The sequence below is a fragment of the Colletotrichum acutatum genome (genome assembly GCF_030867785.1).
Source record: "Colletotrichum acutatum strain CBS 112980 chromosome Unknown BDZ83scaffold_107, whole genome shotgun sequence".
Taxonomy (NCBI): domain Eukaryota; kingdom Fungi; phylum Ascomycota; class Sordariomycetes; order Glomerellales; family Glomerellaceae; genus Colletotrichum; species Colletotrichum acutatum.
Window position 1 is genome coordinate 124,393 of NW_026849101.1, and position 21,981 is coordinate 146,373.

Here is a 21,981-nt window from a genome sequence, read left to right on the forward strand (position 1 = left end):
TAATCTCATTGAGCTTAAACCGGGACAAGTGGTCGCCGATTTCCCTTTCAATTCTCACCGACGAACTTCACCTCCTACGCTTTCCCCGAGACCAATTGTTCCCGGTACGCCCTCGTGTCCCTAAGATTCTCAGATCTCACACTCGCGAGTTGTGAGAATCTCTCTTTTTGAGAAACGGGATTTCCCCAACGGACCTTTTCTGAGGGCGCGCGCACCGATCAACGGTGGCGGGGCAAAGTGATAGAGAGTGAAGCTCGGCAAACAAACCGAACAAACGAAAAGGCTAGACACGATGGCGGACGCGGCGGTTGAGCCCGAAGTCGTGGGCGGTGCCCTGCAGACTGCCAAGGACCTCTTTTCTGGCGCCGCGGGCGGTGTTGCCCAGGTCTTGCTCGGTACGTTGTTCAATTGCGCAGAACAATGAGAGGGAGAGGGTTGGCGATGAGGTGAGCTTGAGATGCCTTTTTGGAGCCGACTTCGGAATCACAGCCGAACCTCACATAACGGCGACCTCAAGCATCCACCACCTCATTCTCACTCGGTTCGCCTTCATAGAACTTTTATGAAGCTCTGGAAACAATTAAAGTTTCAGGATGATGAAATCAAGTGAGAAAGAAAGCTAACCCCCCGCAGGCCAACCCTTCGACATCGTAAAAGTCCGCCTTCAAACCTCAACAACCCCGACAACGGCCCTCAACGCCGCAACCCAAATCTACAAAAACGAAGGTGCCCTCGCCTTCTACAAGGGAACCCTCACCCCTCTCCTCGGCATCGGCGCCTGCGTCTCCATCCAGTTCGCAGGCTTCCACCAAGCCCGCCGCTTCTTCGAGTCCCGCAACGGCTCCACTGGGCCCTTATCCTACGCCCAGTACTACGCGTCCGGCGCCTTCGCCGGTGTCGCAAACTCGGTCATTTCGGGCCCCATCGAGCACGTCCGCATCAGGCTGCAAACCCAACCCCACGGCGCCGCACGTCTCTACTCCGGCCCCCTAGACTGCGTCCGCAAACTCGCCTCCCACGGCGGGCTGCTCAACAATGGCCTCTATCGCGGCGAGGCCGTCACGATCCTTCGTGAGGCGCAGGCCTACGGCGTGTGGTTCCTGGCGTTCGAGTGGATGATGAACGCCGACGCGCGGCGCAACAACATGGACCGCAAGGATATCGCGCCCTACAAGATTGCTTTCTACGGCGGTCTCGCCGGTGAGGCGCTGTGGCTGAGCAGCTATCCCTTTGACGTGATCAAGAGCAAGATGCAGACGGACGGCTTCGGAAAGGAGCAGCGGTACAAGTCGATGCGGGACTGCTTCGCGCAGACGTACCGCGGCGAAGGACTGCGCGGGTTCTGGAGGGGTATTGTGCCGACGCTGTTGAGGGCTATGCCTGTCAGTGCTGGCACGTTTGCTACGGTCGAGTTGACCATGCGTGCCATTAGCTGAGTAATTTCCATTCTCACTCAAAAGGAAAAGAAGATGGGAGACGGAATGCGTGAGAGGGGACCATTCATCTTGAGATTCATTTACTAAAATATGCACACGCTGGGGTTTTGGTAAAATAGAATCGTTCAGGGTCATGGAATGTCTAGTATCTATCCTAACGGCTTGCTACAGAATGGCATCTGTAATATATCAGTGCCTAGCATCATTTTCGTCTGTGTAGGTAGATCTGAGCCTGTCGCAACGAATATCCAGTCTATTCCTTGTTTTCCACCCTGCGCTGCAAAATATGTCTAGCATTCGCGGGAGTGAGTGTGTCAATGTCCAGTTCTTCCAACAGCTTCTTGGCCTCCATGTTATCGGTAAACACCCGATCTGTAGCATCCTTGAGCGACAGAGTGCCCTCTTGGGGCTCGTTCGGGAGGTTGAGCAATTTCAGGGCGTCAAACAGACTACCCAATGACCCTACGCCGTTCTGGATATACCTCTCCACAAGAGAAAAGATGGCGTTGACGTCGCGCGTGAACTGGGCGGCACCAAATGCAGTGAAGCTCTGCCTCATCAACACCTCGCCCCAAAGTAGATCTTGGAGTTTGTCCAGTGCGGAGCGCCATGTGCGTCGGAACGCGGCCGTGCCAATAGCTTTGAGTAGGAAGTCCAAATTGCGCTTGAGGATCTGGTCAAGGTTAGGGAGGACGTCAAAAGTTGGGCTGCGGAAAGACCTACTCTCAAGGGCTCGTCGAGCTCTGGTGTAACAGCGAGTTGCGACGGATCAACTACAAAAGGGTTAGTTCCCAGCACGTTATGTTTTGGGCAGACGACTCACTCTCGGAACCACTGTCACTAATTGTGGTCCAGTGCGTCCGTGTTGCATATGCTCTGAAGGCCTTGTAATGAGAGTCGGCAAGTGCGTTGACCAAAAACTCCTGCGCTGTCTTGCGTCTGAGGCTGTACGCAGCGATAGTCTCATCAAAGAGGACACCGTCATTCGCTTCGGAGCCGACGGCAGCAGAGGTGCGGTCCTTGACCTCTTCGTAACTCATCTCGCCCGACATCCTCGACGTCTCGCCTTCCTTGGTCGCCCGACCCTGCAATTGATCCCATAATGTGACGAAAAATTCCTCGTTGCCCCAGTCCTTGAGCGTGTTGACAACATGATCTGCACTGCCGTAAACCTTACACAAAGACTCGAAACTACCAGTGCCCTCGAGAGCCGCAAGCTGTTCTTTCGTAACACCGTGCAAAGTCCTGCCGACAGTCGATGTGAGAGCTTGATAGGCCTCAAGAGAGCCACGCAGGCGGTCATGGAACTCGTCGAGAATATCGAGTTGAATTCCAATCAAGAACCGAATCTTATGCTTGAAAGCGCGCACTCTCTCGTATTGGGCTGTGATGGACCTCAATAAATCAGTGACGCGCACTGCGCCGAAAGTCGGCTTTGTCTTGCTCGTGACGGCATAATCATAGTCGATATTTCGTGCATCAGGGCTATCCATGATAGCTTGAAAGCGCTCGAGAGCAAACTCCTTCTCTGCCTGGAACCAAGGCTCGAACCACTGCTCCAAGACCTCAGTAGCCAGGCCAGGCCAACCTTGGTCTGGATCACCGCCGTCGTAGTTGAACTTCGTCCGAATACTCTCGTCAAATGTCATCAAGTGGCCCATGAAGCTGCTCAAGAAGGCGGGCTTCTTGGCCGTTTCTGTAACCACATTCTGGACCTTCTCTTTCATGACGGGGAGCATGCTGGTGATAAAAGCACAGACCGGATCAACGTACACTAGACTGGTACCTGCGGAGGTATCGCGGAACTTGGCAGCCAGTATGTAACCCAGGTTGTCTCTAAAGAAGTCTTCCCATTTTTCAATCGTTGCCAAGAACCAAGGGAAGCAGTGTGATCCAACAGCATCGGGTTTGCTCGTTGGCTTGTCGCTGAGGAAGTGGAATCGGAATTCCGAGATGAAGATTCGCGACATAACGTCGAACGAGAGCAAGCTGACGGTGGAATTGCTCAGAATGACCTCGGGAATCTGGAGGTCCAACAATTTTTCAAAGCAGACGAGCCACTCGTCGTCCATCTCAGAGCTAGGTTCCACCATGGGCCACGACCTCTTGCTGAGAACAGTCTCCAGCTCGCTCGACATTGTCTTCTTCATCTCACCCCATAGCGCATCGGCAACGCTCCGCACGTGGTTGACGAGGTGTACCGCCGCATCATCAGCCGGCCCTGAAAGCTCTTCCAGGCGCCTCGACAGTTGCTTGAGCTTCGAGTACGGTTCTAGAGCGGCCTTTGGGCTGTCGGGGAGGTGCGAGCGAGCTTCGGTCCGCAGATTTTCGACATCTTGTAGCAGCGTCAGGTATTTCTGTGCAAGTTCGATCGTCTGCAGCTTCTTCATGGGTTGTTGCAGCCTCGCGATGGCCTGGTTTGGGGCGTCGGATGCGGCCGCAATCTTGACTCGGACATCGATGCTGTGCTGGAGCTCCTGGAAGTCTTGGATACGCTGTGCGAGGGAAGACTGGCGGTCGCCGGCTGTCTGGCGAGCTTCGTCGAGCTGTTTGATGGCATTGTCGAGCTGGGTCTGGAGCTGGCTGCGCTGGACCTCTACATTGGCGATGAGGGAGTCGAGGTTCTCGAGATCGGTGGTGGATTGGAGCTTGTCGTCAAGGAAATCTTCGACGCGGATATCTAGAGCGCCCGCCTGAGTGCGGTCTCCAAACGTCGTGCTCATGTCGGGCCAGTCTTTGGTGCAGCTGTTTTTGCGCACCAATTGTTATTCTCGAGCCTTCACTTTGCGACTGTGGTCTGAACAATGACGTGGAGCTGAGGGAGGACAGCAAGTGGTGGGGCACATGCAAATATACGGTTACAGAGTTTCTGCATAGAAGAGGCATATTTAGAGACAGCTTGTCGGCTACCTAATCAGCATATGCATATACCAGTACATGGCTGGAAACCGCAGGGTAACTGTCTGATTTTTGGATACCCATGAGCGTCTTGCGATTCTCACATGAACTGGGAAATCCTTTCCCGTTGAATGTCAAGATCAATGGGGAACCCACCAACGTTGTGGTCTTACAAATGACAGGGAATCGACTCAAGCAGTGGGTGCATCCGAGTCTTGGCCATGGCGCAATGACCTCTCTCTACCAGCCACATATTATTCAGGGTCAACGAGGCCGGAGGTCGGCTTCTGCGGTTCCCGAAGAAAGCGACAACTCAGAGTGTGTGACTTCTCATGTGGCTGAAATACTTATCATCATCAAAGGATCACTGTGAGGCTTGATCATGTTGTCAGTGAGTCATCACGAGTTCTTCGCTGGCAATTCTTTGGAGGCTGTGATTCCTTCTCTAAAGGATAACCGTTCAGCGTCGAGTCTGTGTAATCAGTGACCGGCTGGACGAGGCAGGCGAAATAGCATATGGATTGCGTCAATGGCTTACCAGGCGTGTTCTTTCGCGAACAGATCCAGATGATGACAGTTTTCCAACGCCGTCGAAGAAAGTTTCCCTAAGGATGGCAGTGTTGTTGATAGTCACTGCGCTGGGCGAGGCAAACACATAGACTCCCGTGATCTAGGCATTTCCGGCAACTCGGGCACCGCAGGCAGACGACGCTAGCACCCGGCGAAGACGGTCAATGCGGACCCGAGAGAGAGCCAGAAGGAACGGTTGACATTCGACAGCCGTGACAGGTGACTAGATCACAGTCTGGCAGCCACAAGAGGATTGTAATTCATAAAGTGACAGTTTGTAGTTGAAGTGTGAGATTGACCGCCAAATCGAGCGGTGTGTTGGTGTAGCTTACCGCTGCAGAGGCGAAGAGGATGGGACTTTGCATGGTGGGGGAGAGAAATCGATGGGTCTCGATGGGAAACACGGAGCCGCCTGGGGTTCCTGCAGTAGATGTACCCGCAGAGCAGGGAAGTTCGACTGCGAATAGCCTCAGCTGTTGTGTAAGAGACCAGGCGAGCTGACCGGTGTAGCAATGTGTGGCAGGGCGCCGAGTGATTGTATCCGTAAAGAACCCGAGGATGATTCTTGGCTGTCATCCGGGACTTTGTGTTTCTAATGCCGTCGCCATGCCAACTGGGGCAAAGGGCTAGAATCCGTACTTCGTACGGACTTTTGGTGCGCCGTAACAACGCATCACCAAGACTCGACACGAGCGAATGGACAAAATCAAGGAACCAACGCGATGTGCCAGACCCCGGCTTCGGGTCTCATCTCCAATGCAGGAACCGCCGAGATGCCGTCTCGAGTCGAGTCGTGTGCCTGTTGGATTGGGTATGGCGAGGGGCAAGCTTGAGGCAAGCGAAGGACAAACAGGGAAAGCCGCGAGATACAAGAGGAAGCGCGAGCTTTAAACAGCCCACTTAAGGCAGTTTCGACAAGGGGTCTTTGAAGAGAGAGCTCTGGGCTTTTGGAGTATGCGTGTTGCTCTGCTTGGAGCTCAGCTAAGCGGCTAAGATAGTAACTGGATGGAAGAGAAGCTGAGAATTGGCAAGACCTGACGAGGCTAGACACGCGCAGAGGTTTGGGCTAAAGATGCGGCCATAGATTTGACGGGGGACACGGGACGGGGGACCCCTGAAAAGACGTCACCCAGCCACCGGGCTTTTTTTTCGAACCTCTCAGGCCTGTTTCCCGCGCTGGTGGGACCCGTTCTTTCCCACTAAAGCCACTAAAAGCCACAGAATACGCAGCGAAGGGGCCTCCCCCAGACAACTGTAGCAGGTACGTACCGGACCTCTTAAAGGTGTGGCCCCACTCTTCCGCCCTGCTCGCCCAGGAACCGCTGCGACGCTGCAAATCGCCCGGACAACGGCCGCAGTACCAAGAGTAAATAGAGGAGGTTGGCGTAGCTACGTAGCTCCTTCTAACGTACGGATACTGTTCCTAGAGACCTAGACACCAAGCATCGCAACCGCCGCACAGCCTTTTTGACCAAAAAGTGGACGGCAGGACCAATTGCGCATCCTCGTCGACGTCTCTTGTTCCCAAACTTGTCACTGCTCCTCTTCTCCAGTCTCCAGACCATCCATACATCCATCGACCTTTTTCTTCCCTCCCAGCCATCTGAATATTTCATTCTGCAGACGTACAAACCTATCCCGCTCGCCCCGAACCTGCGGGCTTCCCGCTTTCAATTCTGCTTCTGGATCATCATCAGGCAGAGAGACAAAACTAAGTTCACCCTTCCAACCCTCCTTCTCTCCTCTCCCAGCCATCCCAATATCCGCACCTGCATCTGCATCAAACCACTTCTCTTCCCACCCTTCGAAGACCCGACCCGCACTTTCACTTTGACACTTTCACACACACTTTCACTTTTGCATTCTACTCACGCATCAAAAGTGGAAGTCTGTTTTTGCGTCTGACAGTATCCGGAAAGGCTTCACTCTAATCGCAGGTTCCGACACCGTCCCGCATTCCTCGCGGTGTTCTCCAGCAACCCACTTCCACTGGACTCGATTCTTCAACCATATCCAAGCAACCTAATCGTCTACATTCCATCGAGCCACGAGTTACTCTCGCTCCGCATTCCCTCCCCGCCCGCGCAATCACCTCCCGCCGACGATAGGGAAAGACACCAAGCGTGCCAGCGCTGAGGTGCCAGGACTAGAACCCCTCCGTCGCTCCGCTACAACGGAGGACGGCGTGGGTCACCAACGAGAGAGCCATTCCTCTCGAGGACTGGAGTAATATTACACAGTCAAGATGCCGAAATTCCAAGTAGGCTGGTATCGTGAGTTATCCCAGCTTTCTGCCCGACGCAACTCAAAAGAGCAAACCCCGACTAACATTCAGCCATCGCAGGGTTTGTACCGTTCCTAGGATACCACCATGTCTTGATGATCTTGATTGCAATCGCCATCATCCTTCTATGTGAGTTATTCAGACACGCTGAAGGACCTCGCGAACCATGTGCTAACAATCTTCATAGCTCTACTTTTGGCAGGTTGCTCGTCATCATCACCTTTGATCCCCGACATCTTCCTCCTGTCGCTGTACTATGACCATTACACGGCAGTTCCTTCCACGGCGCAAGTTGATTACAATGTCCACACCGCTATTGAGAACATTGCCGGTGATGCCCGCCTTGCTTGCCGTGTTGGATACTTTGGTATCTGCATCAGCCCGGACGGCGGCAGTTGGCTTTGCAGCAATAACGCCACCGCTCTCGCCAACGAGGTGTCGGTCGATCAGGACCCCCTGAACCTGATTTGGCTTGCCGCTCAGTTCAAGGATATGATTGTCTTCCCCTATCTCATGTGAGTTCACCCACCCGACCTTTCAGCACAGAGTAGATACTGACAGTCGCTCAGCATCATTGCCATCATCTTCGCCTTCGTCTGCTTCCTTCTGCTCGCCACCTTCCCGGGTTGGCACGAGGAGGAGGACTCCGAGGGTTCCGACCGCGAAGTCAAACCCTTCCCCTCGCGTCCCGTTTCCCAGATTTCGCTGGCCATTATCTTCATCGCCTCCATCTTCGTGCTGGTCTCTGTACTCTGGCAGCACACCGCATCCGTCGCCGCATCGATCATCGCCCAAGATTTCGGTAACGGCGCTGTCCGCTCTGGTGTCGGTACTTCCGCCATGGTCCTCGGTTGGTTCAGCTTCACTCTGCTCATCATCGTCACCATCGGCCTGTTGGTCATGATTCTCAGCATTCGCGTCCTGAGCCAGATGGTTGATTAAGGAGCCGACGACGGAGAAGATTAAATGAGACGAAAGATTTGACGACGATACATGTGTGAAGAAGATGGGCACATAGTCCCAAGCAAGAGTCGAAGGGGAAAACTTGTACATGGAGGGCTTCTCAAGGAGGGGACATCATTCGAACCCCTTTCGCCATCAGCACATTCATCGTCCAGCACAAAAAAACCATCAGCATCTGGGACATCGGCGTTGTATATCGAGTTTTGCGTTTTTGATTTTCCTCTCTTTCTGGCTTTCATACCGGGCCGGCATGGGGCGGCAAGACATTTCGAAGTCTTACCAAAAAGAACCCCTCGTCATTTTTAATGTTGGTTTGCTCCCGCGAGCAATCACGAATATAGATGAGCTCCTTCTCTTGAGAGCAGTGGATGACGCAGCATGCTCGCAACGGAAACGAAACGACACCGAGCAATACGAAAGGAGGGAAATGGGGGAAACGATGTCGGACGCATGGGAAATGGGCAACGTGTAGGAGTATGTCATCCGCTGTAGATGGCGATGAGCAAAGACGTCTTCAGAGAGACGACACAGATAAGATGAGATGAGTGAAGGAAATGAAATTGAACATGACAAACAAACCATTAAAACGGACTCTCTACGACCATGTGAATGAAGTGACATGACAATTGACTCGTGCCCGACCTTACATGACGTTGAGTGAAACTGAGGTATGACGACCGTGCTGAGAAAAGCCAGTGAGAGTAATCATGATATTAATCAAGCAGGGGGGGGGGTTGTATACTAGGAAGATAATCTCATCAAATAGCATCAACGAATGTATTCACTAGAGGTAAGATAGATTCAGGTAGATAGAGTAAGGCAGGCTTGGCCAGTTTCATCGCTCATCATTGTGCTACGGACTAGCACTTGGATAGCAGCCCTTTTTAACTTTATACAACGAACAATTCTCAGCCCCAGCAAATAAAGCCATGCAAATCAACACAAGCACGCCGCAACGCCATGGTAGCCACCACCCGTGATATCTTATGCCAAAAAGTCATGCTCTCTGCACCTTTCCCTCGTACACACACAGTCACACTCACACCTTCATCCCGCCTCAAACAGGACGCTTGAACGGATGCGCCTCGGTGTTGAGCACCCAGTCGTCCAAACTGACGACATCGGGGGTTGAGAACAAGAGGTAGAAGTACTTGAGCGTCTCGGCGATCCAAAAGCTCTCCATCTCGTCCACAGGCTGAGGATCTTCAGATAGGACATCGTCAATGGCGCTGTTGCCATGCTCGGTACGAGTCGCCTTGATGATGGCCTCCCACATTTTCCATCCCTTCTCTTGCCATACAGGATCTCCAGTGATGCGGTACATGTACCACACGGACTCGATAGCCTCCGGACTGTAGAAGCGTTAGCCATGCTGAAATATGGAACGAGAATCAATGATGATAACTTACCGAAGAATGTAACGCCTGGCGTTGATGTTGACGAAGCCAGGCGGGATCTTCTCAAGCTCCAACTTGTCCTTGATCCACTCCTCGTGTGAGAGCGGCTTCGGGTCGGGAACCTCTCCCTCCTCTTCGAACGCGATCTTGCCCACGATGCCACCGCTAACGGGTGCATCGTTGGGCACACTGCCGGTGATATCGTCAGTGGCACTTCCAGGGTTGTTCAGGTCGAGCTTGTCCTTCAGAGTGTTGCTGGCGGCCTCCTGAGCAGTACCCTTACGAGGGTCTTGAGATACTGGCGGAGCAGGGTCTCTCTTCTTCAGGAGGTGCTCATCAACGTTTGAAGGGGACTTGTTCAGACCAGGCTCAGGCGCTGGGTACTCGGTTTTCTCAGCCAATCCTAGTTTCTTTGGCTCATCCTTGGGAACGTGAATATCGTCGAGAGGGTCCTTCTTTTCGACGGGTGACTCGGACTGGATTGTCTCTTCGGTTGACTTCTCCACAGCCTTATTGCCTCGTTCAGTTGTTTGCTTGCGGAGGGCGTCCTGCTGCTTTTGCTGCTTCTTCTCACGTTGCCTGTCCTCCCACGCCTTGACTTGTGCCTCACGCCAGTCAGCGGACGGGTCGAGGTGCTCCCACCAAAGAGTCTCGTTCCACGGGCAGCTCTTGGTAGACGCGCAGGGCACGACAGAGGCTCCTTCAGGCATGATGCCGGAGGGCATAGTCTCGTACGCCCAGACGCATCCGTCAGTGAGCTTCTTGGCGATCTCAATATCATCGGGTCTGTCAAAAATCTTTCCTCCCAGACCAAACATGCCACCAATGAAGCAGGTGAGGTGAGTAACTTCATACTCAGTTCGCAGGTCATTTTCGGGGTCGCCAGAGGTCGAAACCTTGGCCGAGAAGAGAATATCCCTTTCTTTGGGAACCATAGGCCTGTACAGAAGCCACTTCTTCACAGCCTCGACCGTTTTGATGTGCATCGTCTTGTACTTTTGCTCCAGACCGCCAAGGACGAGATATTCCTACGCGAGTTAGTTTCCTTCCCATTACAACTTTTCAAAGTTAACTTACCTTGGGGAGATACTCGTAGGTGGAATCTTGGCTACCACCCATGCTGTACTGCTGGTATCCCCAACCGCCAGGGGCAAGACCTTGCTTGATGCACTCCCATGAAGACTTATCGGGTGTTGTAGGAGTAGATGGCCTCCGACCACTATTCCCGGGGTACAAGGGCTGCTCGTTGACCTTGGGCGCTGGGAAAGCCTGCTTGTTATCGATGTTTGCATTCTCAACCACAGACTCGCCATTCTTGTCGACACCAACAGCTCGCCTCGCGAGCGGATTGCTTTCCGGCTCACTACCGTTGCCCTTGGCCACAGCAGTTTCCTGCGGCAGAATCGGATCAGTCTCGTCACGCTTGGCCTCAGCAGCCGCAGGCTCGTGGCCCTGGGGCTCGCTCAACCGGGCAGCGGCCGCACTCGCACTAGCAGCCGCAGCCTGTGCCTCTTGGTAAATAATGGCTTCTGCGGTCCTGTTGCAGCCAGAGGCGTCCAGCTGTTCAGGGAAGATGCCATCAATGGTGGTGCCACGGTTCTGGAGGTCCTCGAAAGCGTCGGTAATTCTAGCGATAGCATCGTAGTACTTGTCTTTACCGGTCAATTGGGCAAGGCGTGTGAACTCCATGCTTAGCGAGCCCAGTTCGGCCACGCCAACGGTCGTAGCTCGGTGTGGTTGGGAAGCATACTCGGGCATCCAGTTGTAGTACAAGATGGGCATGCGATTGGGGGTGTCAAAAATGCCCATCAGGATTTCGGCGAGTTCAACAGCCTTGTCCAGCAGTACAGTGTAGCCGCCCTCTTTGCCACCGCTCACGTCGTAAGCAGCGAGGAGGCCACCCAAGTATCTGATGGTGGTCTCGAAGACCGGGATGTCACGGCGCGTCGGGCTGTAGGTGAAGTCGATCTCCTTGACGGCCTTGACAGCCTCGGCAAACTCTTCCTTCATGCCCATGATCCAGAGCGTATCCAGACCGTCCACGAGAGTAGCGGCCCAGCCACAAAAGGGGTCGCGGTTTCGACCGCTGACAGGCGAAAGTTCGTCGTGCATCCAAGCGTACTTGCGGTATCCGCCCCAGGATCGTAGCATTTCAGCCTTGATCAGGGCTAGGCGCTTTTCGCGCTTGTCCTTGGCAGCCTCGGACTCTGGCTTGAAGTCATATTGGATCTTGGGAATGTCTTTGGGCTTGCCGGTGGGGAGGGGGATAATCTCGTCCGTTGGAACGGGGAAGTGCTCGGAGACCTTGTGCCAGTGGATCTGTGATGTCGAGGTCGACAGGCTCTCGGCGATATCAAAGTTGGGTCGGCCGGGAGGCTTCTTGGCATGGAGGTCTTCTTCCAACTCTAGGGGCTTTGTGGGCGCCTTGGTGACCTCGGGCGACTTGGTAGCCTCTACCTCGTCATTGTAGGCGTGGATGGAAAGGGTAGGGCCAGAAAGAGTGTTGGTGGGCGCCTTGGCCTTCTCCGTTTTGAGCTGAGGAATCTTGACAGTGGGCTTGGCCGTCTGCTTCTGAGGGTTCTGCTCAGGCTCGTCTTCCTCTTGGTCGTGAGGATGTTCGTTATCGGGGGGCGGCTGGTTGTTGAGGTGCTTGTTGGAAGCGGGATCGTTGGCCGGGGGTGGCTTCGAGGAATCCTTATGGACGTTTTGGCCCCTTTCGGGTTCGCTGGGCTTGATGCTGCTGGATTGACCTGTGGAATCCCATTCAGGGTTTTTGAAAACCTGATACAGCATAAAGACCATAACAACAGCGACAAGAATCACATAACGGCTCCGTCGGCGGGGCATCATGGTTGCGGGCTCGCCGGAGCGAGGCTCTCGTCGCGCGGTGGAGGAGAAGTTGTATTGCTGTCGCGTGCTACACTGCAGGTAGCGCTAGACAGTCGAGTCGAAGGATGGAGGACCCCGGGGTCCAAAGAAGTCGAAAAGCAGCAAGGATGATGTGTATGCTAATTCGATGTCATTTCTTGGTTTCCGTCGTTGTCGTTTTGGGAAGGAAAAGCTAAAGGTAAGGCCAGAGCCGAAGCCAGAGCCAGAGCCACGGGGGACAAGGAGCGGAGGAACGAATGAGAAAGGAAGGGAAGGATAAAAGGCCACGGATTGGAACTCGGGCGCAGGTGAGGTAAGGTAGGAAGGCACGAAGGCACTTTGTAAGGCACGTAAGACGGCAGGAGAAGAAGAAAAGTGAAGGTACGTAGAGAATGGATTGAAAAGGCAAGGAAGGTGAGGTAGGGCGAAGTAAGGCAGGTGGCATGTACGGATTGGCGTTTAGGGGGGGGGGGGTGGGACGTGGCAGTAAGGTAAGGTAGGAAGCAGCAGCACACTGGGGAGCTTGGCCCAGGTCGAAAAAAAATCCAGTACCTCGGAGGGGAGGAACTTGTGCTTGGGAAGGAAACACCCCGGATCTCTTAGGTAAGACAGGAAAGATGATCCACGAGGCCACCGGTCACTAATTACCTAGGTACCTTGGTATAGGTACGGAGTACTTCGTTCTTGCCTGTGAAGGTAGGTAGACTTCCACTGTCCATCTGTCCATCTGCCACCTCAATTACACACCACCAGAAACATACTCGTGCCAATGCTCTCAACTCAATGCTCATCCATTGTGCCGTTCTACAGGATTCCTGGACGGTGGACCTACACACCGTGCACAGAAGGTGCCCTGTCACTTCTGTGTCCAAGACGCGAGATCTGAGCTTTCCCTGTGTCGGATTGATCAACGAAATGGTTGGTCCAGGGGTTTAACACGCTCTTCGGTTGTGTTTCGAGGTCCACATGCTAACACTTGCCATTCATCTGCTAGTAAATCCTTGGTAAAGGTACCATGATCGCTATCGGACCCGGTTTCTCCTTAACGATGGATAGCCGTCGCGGAATCCAAGATTGCCATACCCCATGTCTAAAGATGGCCTCTCGCGTTCTCGTTCTATCAAAAACGTTTCAACCCCAACTCAGCAGTACTGCTATCCGTACCATTGCCACATTACACATACTTCCTACTGTATAGGTAGCTCATCGGTCGACAGTTACAACCCCAACAGCATTCCGCAAGGTGTCTCGAGCTTACCCGCCCCCTCGTCCTCTGTACCGTACCACCAAGAAATGCGTTGTCTCTACCAGTCTCTTCATGCCCCGGACCGGACACTAACTGGCACCGAACCCCCAACCTAACGCCCGGCTCACCTGAGATAAAGAGAAGCTCCCAGCGCAATTGGCTCCCGAGGCGGGTCGCACCTTAACTCGTGAAAGAGCATTCTTGCTGCACCAAATCCAGGGGCCGGGAACCGACGCAACCTAACAGCGGGGCGGGAACGGATCCAGATGGACCAGATGGACCTTATTTTCCCAGGGGAATGGTGGTTCGTTGCTCGCCTGCTGGCTTGCTCCAATGTCGTATCCGGAAAAGGGTCGTCCGCTCCATTCACGATTTCCCCCCATTTCCCGTTCCCTGACAGGAGGACAAACTCTGGCTGAAAAGACAAGACGAGGCAACAGGCGACCAGAAAGAGAAGGCCACATCGTCCTAGATCGTAAGGTAGCATCAAATAATCCCCAACTCGAGTATAGTGTCTTTGGCGATGCAGCTATTCCCGAAACCGTCGCCGCCTCGACTCTCGAGTTCAATCACCCGACTTGAGCCAAGCCGGATCTTGGTTGCGCCTCTGCCTTTTGACCCGTCTATTGTCTTGGCAGAAGACGCCCACCTCGACTCCGCTGAACCTGCCTGAGCGGCCTGTCAAAGCAGCCCGTCAACAGATACTTTCGGCTCCTCTTCCAGCTCCAGCTTGATCTCCAGCTCTAGACTAGCGCCGACTTTTCTTTGTCTGCGACCGATCCACAAAGCAAAGCTCCTTTGCAGCCCCTTGGCAATAAAACATTCAGAGACAACAGTCTCAAGGGCAAGGGAGAGGTTATCAGCCACTCAGCATACGATAATTTCCCGGCCTTCTGCATTTCGAGAATATCAGTATGCAAGTCAACTTTTCTGGCTCTTTGATTCTGGTATCACAACGAATAACCGTCCATAATTGTCTCTCAATATCGACCCCGACCCCCACGAGATACATACTAAGCAATCGCCAATGCAAGACTCATGAGAAAGTGAGAACCCACATGGGTCCGCTGATCAGAAACGCATTCTTTAAGCCGAAACACTCCGAGCTCTGGATGACTTCAGCAGAGCTCCATCTTGCATAAGACAGAGATCAGGCCACAGTAAATGCCTACCTTGGGTTGCTACGATGTGTGGCTTTCTACTGGCGGCCAGTGCTATCTACTGGCACACTGGCCGCCAACAGAACATGGCATTCATTAGAAAAGGTTGGTGGGTGTCTCGAGCTGACGGCAACTTTTGACGGACCTATGCAAGGGGGTTGCCTGCCTCTGCCAGGTCCCGTATGACGATCCTTAGAGTTCAACATTTCGTATCCGTAAATTTTGCAATCGGCCGGATGGACACTGGTGGCTGGCCTAATGGTGTTCCTCATTTTGAACTCCCTTAAAAAAAAGCCATTGCACCCATAAGTGCTGCATCGGATGTCGCAAGTCGAGCTTAGCAGCTCAGACTCGAAGGGTCTTCGGTCTTGACGCCAGTGGATCCACCAGCTCCGTCATTGGAATCCTCTCCTCGGGCACGGCGGCAATGTCGGAAACGGCGGCCAAGCCGGTGCCCGGCTGCGGCAGCCGGGGCGGGTCGCGACCTCAAGTTAGAACCGGCCGGCCGGCAGGTAAGTGGGATGATCAGCAACAAGTGTCCGAATCTCAGGACAATCTTTGACGGCCCAAATTTGGCGATCAGGCTGCATCTGACATCCCATCCATCATATTATGGCGACTGAGAGTGAGGAGGAAGCGAAAGAAGAAAAAAAAAACGAGACGACCGATCGAGGCATCGAACTTGGATCCCGAAATAGACAGGAGACTTCACTGTCTAACCGGGGCCTCTGCAGCTCGATTACGCCTCAACCACACGGTCCAGATGCTTGTTGTTAAATAGTGATGATGATTCATTGGCTAAGTATCGAGCCTCGCGGTCTGGCAGGCACTTCATACCTCAGGCGTTCTGGAAAGAAGTGGCCCGCCTTCGTTGGCCGCGATAAGCATGAATGGACGTCACTGCAACCAAGTAACAAAGGCCGCGATTGCGCATAACATCGTCTCTAATGAGTCCCTTGCAGCGTCATTTGTGAATTGGCGAGAAACCTTGCTCAACTAACTACCACTTACGCAGCCCAATAGGCCCCGTACAGCTCCAATGCTTGAACGCAAGCTTGTTGTTCTCCACTTCGTCAACGATGGCAACAGCCATATCCTCATTGTAGATTCCATTCTCCGCTGCCTCTGTTGCCGGATCCTCGGGCGTGTCGATGAAGACTTTGTAGTGTCCAGTCCGAACACCTAGTAAATCATCCCAACGTCAATTCTCGGGGTCTGCCAGTGTTGTATTCAGAAGACAAGTCGAGGAGGGAGAAACTGACCCTTATCACGCAATAGACCTGGGGGCGAGAGGAAGGACCACGACTTTTCAGTGACGCCGTTCCACATTGTAAAGGCCATCCGACACATGGTGATTAGAGATATGGTCTTCCTGTCTGTCATGCATCGCCTGAGCCAGCGCTGAACCAGATACGTGACTGGTCTGAGAAGCCAGGAGTAGACTGTGATGAAAAGAATGTTTCTTAGCAAACCCGACCCTGCGTATTCCATCCCCCCCCCCCCTCCCCCGCCGTAAAACTGACTAAGAATGAGAGACTTACCTCTCGGTCGCTGGATGTGACTTCTGCTCCATTTCATCAACACGGCGACTACGCTGATGAATCGGCTTCCGTGGTCCAGGCCTCGAGCAGTCATGTAGTCGAGGTGCTCGTCGGGCCAAGTCCACCTAGCCAAACAGCGTCATTAGTTTCTAGTTCTGGCCGTTATGCGAGACGAAGGGGGTGCGCATACCACCAGCTATACGCAAAGTCCTTCTGGTCCGTAAGTTGAAGACGGTTTGCGACGTGGATAGATCCCGCTCCACCTAGCACCCTCAAGCTTCAGTAACAAATCCCACCTTTCCTTACACATACTTCGATTCTCACCGCTGCCTGCGAACCAACATACCAACAATAATAAAGGGGCCCTCATGCGTCGAAGCCAACAGCGCCGTCTTCATCCTCCCGTGCGCCTCGACGCCTTCCTCGTACACGGTATCCAGGCTCGCCAAGCTGGGCCCAAAGGCACACACGATGGCGTCAAAGTCTGACGAGAAGACGCCGATGAGCTTCTTCTGCTCGGTGTAGATATCTACCGATGCTGAGGCGTAGGATCCGTCGTCGGCGCCGTGTTTCCATTGCTTTGGGGGGTTCCGGGAGACACCGACGACGGCGTGGCCTCGCGTGAGGAGCTCGTCTACGACGCAGCTTCCTGCTTGGCCTTTGGGGCCTATGACTGCGACGCGGAGTTTTTTTGAGGTCATCTTTTGTGATTGGGACGGCAGAGGTTAGGATAAATTTTGGGAGGTGTATGTGGTTGACGAGCAGCTTGGGCACTAGATATGCATACTTATGGTGGTGAGGATTGGAGCATTGATCCAAACATTGTACCTCGGATGTTTGACGCATCTCCCCAAGCGACCACTACCAGTTCGTAATTCCGTAATACCGTTATAGAAACCCGATTCGAACATCTCAGGTGGTGTCACACAGAAGCTGAGGGTGTCGAGTACGAGCCACTCGTAAAGGTTCCTCGGGTCGGGCAAAGAGTCCGAGTGGCCGGCGTTGGGGGGCTGCCTCTCCCCCGCAGACGGACTGAGGGGCGAGTCCGATCCACGACGTGCTGGGAACGACTACCGCTCACTAATGCCGGGTCACCTGTGTATTATCTTCCATGTTTATGTAAGTTGAGCCGCCTGGGATTGTGTCAACCTGGCGACGATCACTATTCAGATATAGTTAGATCTTCATGCTTGATATATGGAGATTGCTGGGATGACATGATGGCTGTATCCGCTTGAAAGCTGATGAATATTGCTTCAGCCTTCGACGAATGACTGAGTTGGTAAGTCATGGGTATCGTTACTCATGCATGTGCCCATTTACGCATCTCACATTTTCAAACTCAAGGGCGGCCAGCCAGTGCTAACATTCAGAAGTAGGCTAATTGAGATTGGTGTGTCTGTCGTGGTTGTGGCATCACTCTGGTGTTATTTCAATACTTGGAAGAATATACAGAACAAGGGAGGGCTTGTGCCATCAGCCTACGGTATATACCCCCCGTTGATTCTAGTATCGTGGCCAGCCAGCAGGCGCCTGTCTAGGTCGACGGGTCAGGTCAAACTAGCTGAGTGGTGGAGTGGTCTAAGATCAACAATCAATACACCAACCAGCCTACTCGACGACAGGCTTAGCGAGTATCCGAGTTCGAACTCCAGTATGAGCGCCAAGAGATATAGCCTACCGAGGCGAATCTTTTTTTTTTTTTCTTTCTTATTATCTTGAACAAGCAAGTTCTTTCTAGTTCTTCAGATGATTCTCGGCTGCTGAACGAAAGATGCCTTCACCTCGATATTCTCACAATCGATATCCGATCCATGAGATCCTGACTCATAAAAAAACCATTCTTTGTCGCACTAAGCGCAACGGTCTACCACTTCTTGCAAATTTGAAGCTGCTCTTCTCACTTCTGCCTCATAATAGCCAACGAGTACGCCCCGGCAGGCCCCCGGACCGAGAAGGGCCGATCGGCAGCCCTGCACTGGCCGATGACCACGTTCCACACCGCCCCCGGAAGCCTCTCGGTGTCCGAAGGGCAATTGACGAGCACCATGGAGACGAACTTGGCACAGAAATCATCGGCGAGACCCCGGTATTTCGGGTTTGTGGAGAAGTTAGCGAAGCCTTTGTTATCCGCCTGACGGATTGTGCACACTCCTGTCTCAACGGCACCGACTTCGAATACGACTGCCTTGACGCCTAGAGGTGCGGTTTCTTTCTGCAGGCTCTCCTCAAAGACTACACGTGCAGTCATTTTGTGATCAGTCTGCCGGACCTTTGGTACGAACCGCTCGCCGAAAGCGAAAGCGGCAATTATAGGGCCTGAAACATCGGGACCGGGGCCGACGACGCAGGGGCCGGAGCAACAACGGGCTTTTCGGAGAGACTAAAACTCCCCATGCAAGCCCATTAAGGAGACGTAATATTGTAAGCTTTGCAAACCTGCTACTACTGACGACACCGGGCCATTATTCCTATTCAACAATCAACCATTGTGGCAAGCTTTGATACACTCGAACTCATAATCATTTTGAGAATTCTAAAACGAATGAAGGCAGTCCACGCCAGTAAAATCGCAATACTATTCACACTCATACAAATCTAACAAGAAAGCCTATTTGCGAGACAGACCGGTCGGCGGGATAACCTCCAAGTGGAAGGGAAGTCCGATCAGAGAGGGTGAGACTGTTGTGCCAGTGCTGATGGGACTAGTGGAAGTAGAAGAGAACAAGCTATCCGCACTGCTAGTCAAAGGGGAAACGGAGGTTCGAGTGGTGGAGGTCGTGGTGTTGGAGAAAGGTGGATCGCTTGTGGTGATAACTGTGGTAGATGAAGAGATCCCATCCCTCGATACATCCGACAAAACTGCGGCTGTTGTGCTACTGCTCGTCGTACTACTGATTGTTGTTCCAGTGGAGGAACTGACTGTAGGACTCGCCGTTGAAGTTGAGCTGGTGGAAGTTATTCCACCTGTCGTCGAGGACGTGCTGGTAGAGGTCAGACTGAAAACGGTTGTTTTCATCGTGCTACTGTCGGTGCTGGTGAGGGTACCGGTGGCTGGTGCGATGCTGCTTATTGACGAAGAAGAAGCTGTAGAGAGTGTGATGTGTTCATCACTAGAACTTAGAGAGGACGATGGTGTAGAGAAGTTTAAAGACAATGTCGAGGAAGGAGAGTCTGAGGGTGACGATGACGTGGAGGACAAGGTTGATAATGCCGAAGAAGGAGAATCCGAGGATGACGATGACGGTGACGTGGAGGGGAAAGCTGAGGTTGACGTCAACGAAGAAGAATCCAAGGATGAAGACGTGGAGGACACGGTCAAAGATGATGTCGAGGAAGGAGAATCCGAAGTTGGAGATAATGCCGAAGAAGACGTATCCGAGGATGATGGTGAAGTGGAGGACAAAGTTGACGAGGTTGATGAGGGGAAAGTTGAAGAGCTTGTAGACGTAAAAGTCGTGTCAGGCGACGCCTGAGAAATTGTTGTCACGATCGGGGAGGACGTAGAAGCTGTCGTGAAGGTTGGCGATGCATCAGACGAGGTGGTACTCGTCATTGTTGCCGTCGACACTGTTGAAGTGGCATAGACATTATATACTGAGACTCCGCTGTAATATCCACCACACGAGAGAGGGAAAAGTAAAGAGGAACTAAGAAACGGCACTGATAGCACTTCGCCACATGAGATGGTGCAAAGTTGGTTGCCTGGTGGAGGACCAGAGGCAAACTCAATGCTGGTGACACCGTTCTTGGAACAGTAACACTTCCCATCGAGTAATAGAGCTGCAGCGCGCGAGTTATTTATGCATGTATCCTGGCATTCCGTAGGGCCGTTGTTCGTCGGATCGTCATATTGAAGGTCTAAAACACTGGCTGCGTCGGTGACCGCACCGCAGCCTTGATAGGAGTAGGGCTGTTTGGAGAGGAAGATACCCATTGTTGCAGGTTGTTGTTGTTGTTGTTGTTGTATTTAACGCCGTGGCGGCCGGGCTAGAGCCCTTACCGCAGACCTCCCGAAGGGTATATGGCGTGGAGGGCCGTGAGCCAAGGCTACCTACTCTACAGTACGTCGTCTCTTTACATCGTCCTCCAAATCATGCCTTGTGGCCACTACGCGTTCTGTCTGTCCCCGGTTCCCGCTGGTGCCCCAGTTTCATTCTTTCCCAAATCGTCCCTTGGAATCGGGAGGTTCTTTGTAGTCCGCACTCACATCTACCTAGGTGTGGATGCTGCTACCGCAGACAGATCTTCTGGAAGAAGTCCGTCACGCGGAGAAAGGCCTCGAAGCCTCGTGGGTCGGTGATTAATCTCTTGAAGTAGGCCTCGAGAGATCCCATAGGACCTATGGGCTCGGGCATACTGCGAGAGTGGAGGGTCGGCCACCGTTGCCTCCTCGCCAGCGTTAGTCGACAGTAGACCAGGTGGTCCACGTCTTTCGCCTCTCCACAAGAGCACATCATTAGAGCGTCGTCGTGGTTGAAACGTCGGTGATATTGCTCGAAGTCCCCGTGACCCGATCGTGCCGCCAGCAGGTGATGTAACGTAGCCCGCGGCAAGGCCAGTTCAGGAGGGCTGGACAGAGCTGCCTCAAGCCCCAAGTCCGCGTACCGCGGCCTTCGCTCTTTATACCACCATCTCCTGTGCTGGCTTTGTAATTTTTCCCTTGCAAGCCGCTTGATGCCCGCTAGTGTTGCCATTTGACCCATCCGCGCCGGCAGTGTCGTTCCTTCTTTGGCCAGCCGGTCCGCGGCCTCGTTTCCTTCGATGCCCTGGTGTCCCGGGGACCAGTGCGTCCGTATATCAAATATCCTGGCCGCTTCTTGGATTTCGAGGAACGCGTCTTGTGACGAGTCCGGCGCCTTGCCGCGGATGCCTTGTATAACGCTGGTGTTGTCGATACATATGTGGATTGGATGACCGCGATTGGTGAGCAGAGCCCTTCTGAGGCCGGTTCGCGCCCCTTCGACCTCGGCGTCGAACACTTCTGCTAGTCCGAGTCGGCCGCACCCTTGCGCTATGCGTTTGGAGTCTCGGTAGATGACGAAGCCGTACCCCACGGCTCCGTTCGTCGCCCTGGAGCCGTCCGAGAAGACGATCATATGGCTTTCCGGTACTGTCTTTAGCCAGCGCTCGAAAGCTTTCGCAGCCTCTTCTTTGCATTGAACTACTATCTGATCCTGTGAGCTTGGCAGGTACTGTGATTGGAGGAACGTTGGTCTTCCGCATCTTGGCAGAAGTTCAGCCGTCCGTTGTAGTCTCGTCTGTTGCTGTCCCTGCTGGGAGAGCCGCGCGACTAGCGGGTGTCGGCGATCAATCCTCTGTAGTCGGACTGCGGCCCGTAAACGGACGCCTTCTAAGGCGACTTTGGCTGACGGTAAGCCGGCGTCTCGGAGGAGGCTACTGGTTGGCGTTGTCCTCCAGACAGGTAGAACGATCCTTGCTGCCGCTGTAATGACGCTGTCGATCTTCTGCACGAGCCCCTTCTGGCCTGTGTTGACGGGTCTTCCTTGGAAAGGCGGACTCGTGTCTGTCTCCGCTTGGCGTCTCGAAGCCGGCTTCGTGATACCTGCGTACCATGTTTCGGCGCCGAAGAGCGCGATCGGCAGTACGTAGGAGAC

At 53.5% G+C, this 21,981-nt stretch overlaps 9 protein-coding genes across 9 annotated transcripts; 3 read left to right on the plus strand and 6 right to left on the minus strand.

The window, feature by feature from the left end:
* Positions 1–292: 292 nt before the first annotated feature.
* On the plus strand, positions 293–1,436 carry BDZ83DRAFT_755735 (carrier protein YMC1; the record flags this gene model as incomplete). The annotated part of the gene is made up of 2 exons (XM_060514660.1): positions 293–395; positions 634–1,436. The coding sequence occupies 2 exons, from the start codon at positions 293–295 to the stop codon at positions 1,434–1,436; spliced, it is 906 nt and encodes a 301-aa protein (XP_060360935.1).
* A 253-nt stretch (positions 1,437–1,689) lies between these two features.
* On the minus strand, positions 1,690–4,159 carry BDZ83DRAFT_755736 (RINT-1 family protein; the record flags this gene model as incomplete). The annotated part of the gene is made up of 3 exons (XM_060514661.1): positions 1,690–2,109; positions 2,160–2,209; positions 2,260–4,159. The coding sequence occupies 3 exons, from the start codon at positions 4,157–4,159 to the stop codon at positions 1,690–1,692; spliced, it is 2,370 nt and encodes a 789-aa protein (XP_060360936.1).
* A 107-nt stretch (positions 4,160–4,266) lies between these two features.
* Positions 4,267–5,005, plus strand: BDZ83DRAFT_28327 (uncharacterized protein). Its single transcript, XM_060502148.1, has 2 exons — positions 4,267–4,725; positions 4,896–5,005. The coding sequence occupies exon 1, from the start codon at positions 4,417–4,419 to the stop codon at positions 4,705–4,707; it is 291 nt and encodes a 96-aa protein (XP_060360937.1). The 5' UTR covers positions 4,267–4,416; the 3' UTR covers positions 4,708–4,725; positions 4,896–5,005.
* On the minus strand, positions 4,703–5,869 carry BDZ83DRAFT_633798 (uncharacterized protein). The gene has a single exon (XM_060509052.1). The coding sequence runs from the start codon at positions 5,478–5,480 to the stop codon at positions 5,133–5,135; it is 348 nt and encodes a 115-aa protein (XP_060360938.1). The 5' UTR covers positions 5,481–5,869; the 3' UTR covers positions 4,703–5,132.
* Positions 5,870–6,904: 1,035 nt separating this feature from the next.
* Positions 6,905–8,279, plus strand: BDZ83DRAFT_28337 (Ca2+ regulator and membrane fusion protein Fig1-domain-containing protein). The gene is made up of 4 exons (XM_060502149.1): positions 6,905–7,177; positions 7,249–7,317; positions 7,376–7,703; positions 7,758–8,279. The coding sequence occupies exons 1-4, from the start codon at positions 7,150–7,152 to the stop codon at positions 8,128–8,130; spliced, it is 798 nt and encodes a 265-aa protein (XP_060360939.1). The 5' UTR covers positions 6,905–7,149; the 3' UTR covers positions 8,131–8,279.
* Positions 8,280–8,848: 569 nt separating this feature from the next.
* BDZ83DRAFT_633801 (family 47 glycosyl hydrolase) lies at positions 8,849–12,894 on the minus strand. The gene is made up of 3 exons (XM_060509053.1): positions 10,626–12,894; positions 9,561–10,576; positions 8,849–9,503 (listed from the first exon to the last, which is right to left on the minus strand). The coding sequence occupies exons 1-3, from the start codon at positions 12,396–12,398 to the stop codon at positions 9,209–9,211; spliced, it is 3,084 nt and encodes a 1,027-aa protein (XP_060360940.1). The 5' UTR covers positions 12,399–12,894; the 3' UTR covers positions 8,849–9,208.
* Positions 12,895–15,790: 2,896 nt separating this feature from the next.
* On the minus strand, positions 15,791–17,366 carry BDZ83DRAFT_28373 (uncharacterized protein). Its single transcript, XM_060502152.1, has 5 exons — positions 16,710–17,366; positions 16,554–16,626; positions 16,364–16,488; positions 16,085–16,264; positions 15,791–16,004 (listed from the first exon to the last, which is right to left on the minus strand). The coding sequence occupies exons 1-5, from the start codon at positions 17,062–17,064 to the stop codon at positions 15,823–15,825; spliced, it is 915 nt and encodes a 304-aa protein (XP_060360941.1). The 5' UTR covers positions 17,065–17,366; the 3' UTR covers positions 15,791–15,822.
* An 897-nt stretch (positions 17,367–18,263) lies between these two features.
* BDZ83DRAFT_655295 (uncharacterized protein) lies at positions 18,264–18,614 on the minus strand (the record flags this gene model as incomplete). Its single annotated transcript, XM_060510791.1, has 1 exon — positions 18,264–18,614. One exon carries the CDS (start codon positions 18,612–18,614, stop codon positions 18,264–18,266), a length of 351 nt encoding a protein of 116 aa, XP_060360942.1.
* Positions 18,615–18,768: 154 nt separating this feature from the next.
* Positions 18,769–20,457, minus strand: BDZ83DRAFT_28407 (uncharacterized protein). The gene has a single exon (XM_060502155.1). It carries the CDS (start codon positions 20,298–20,300, stop codon positions 18,975–18,977), a length of 1,326 nt encoding a protein of 441 aa, XP_060360943.1. The 5' UTR covers positions 20,301–20,457; the 3' UTR covers positions 18,769–18,974.
* Positions 20,458–21,981: the final 1,524 nt, after the last annotated feature.

Coding starts and splice junctions, on each gene's coding strand:
- BDZ83DRAFT_28327 (XM_060502148.1), top strand. CDS start 4,417: ATGAGCGTCTTGCGATTCTCACATGAACTGGGAAATCCTTTCCCGTTG.
- BDZ83DRAFT_633798 (XM_060509052.1), bottom strand. CDS start 5,480: ATGACAGCCAAGAATCATCCTCGGGTTCTTTACGGATACAATCACTCG.
- BDZ83DRAFT_28337 (XM_060502149.1), top strand. CDS start 7,150: ATGCCGAAATTCCAAGTAGGCTGGTATC. Junction 7,178..7,248: donor ATTCCAAGTAGGCTGGTATC/GTGAGTTATCCC, acceptor CAGCCATCGCAG/GGTTTGTACCGTTCCTAGGA. Junction 7,704..7,757: donor ATTGTCTTCCCCTATCTCAT/GTGAGTTCACCC, acceptor ACAGTCGCTCAG/CATCATTGCCATCATCTTCG.
- BDZ83DRAFT_633801 (XM_060509053.1), bottom strand. CDS start 12,398: ATGATGCCCCGCCGACGGAGCCGTTATGTGATTCTTGTCGCTGTTGTT. Junction 10,577..10,625: donor CCTACGAGTATCTCCCCAAG/GTAAGTTAACTT, acceptor TAACTCGCGTAG/GAATATCTCGTCCTTGGCGG. Junction 9,504..9,560: donor GCCAGGCGTTACATTCTTCG/GTAAGTTATCAT, acceptor ACGCTTCTACAG/TCCGGAGGCTATCGAGTCCG.
- BDZ83DRAFT_28373 (XM_060502152.1), bottom strand. CDS start 17,064: ATGACCTCAAAAAAACTCCGCGTCGCAGTCATAGGCCCCAAAGGCCAA. Junction 16,265..16,363: donor TCACATCCAGCGACCGAGAG/GTAAGTCTCTCA, acceptor TTTTCATCACAG/TCTACTCCTGGCTTCTCAGA. Junction 16,005..16,084: donor AGGTCTATTGCGTGATAAGG/GTCAGTTTCTCC, acceptor ATGATTTACTAG/GTGTTCGGACTGGACACTAC.
- BDZ83DRAFT_28407 (XM_060502155.1), bottom strand. CDS start 20,300: ATGGGTATCTTCCTCTCCAAACAGCCCTACTCCTATCAAGGCTGCGGT.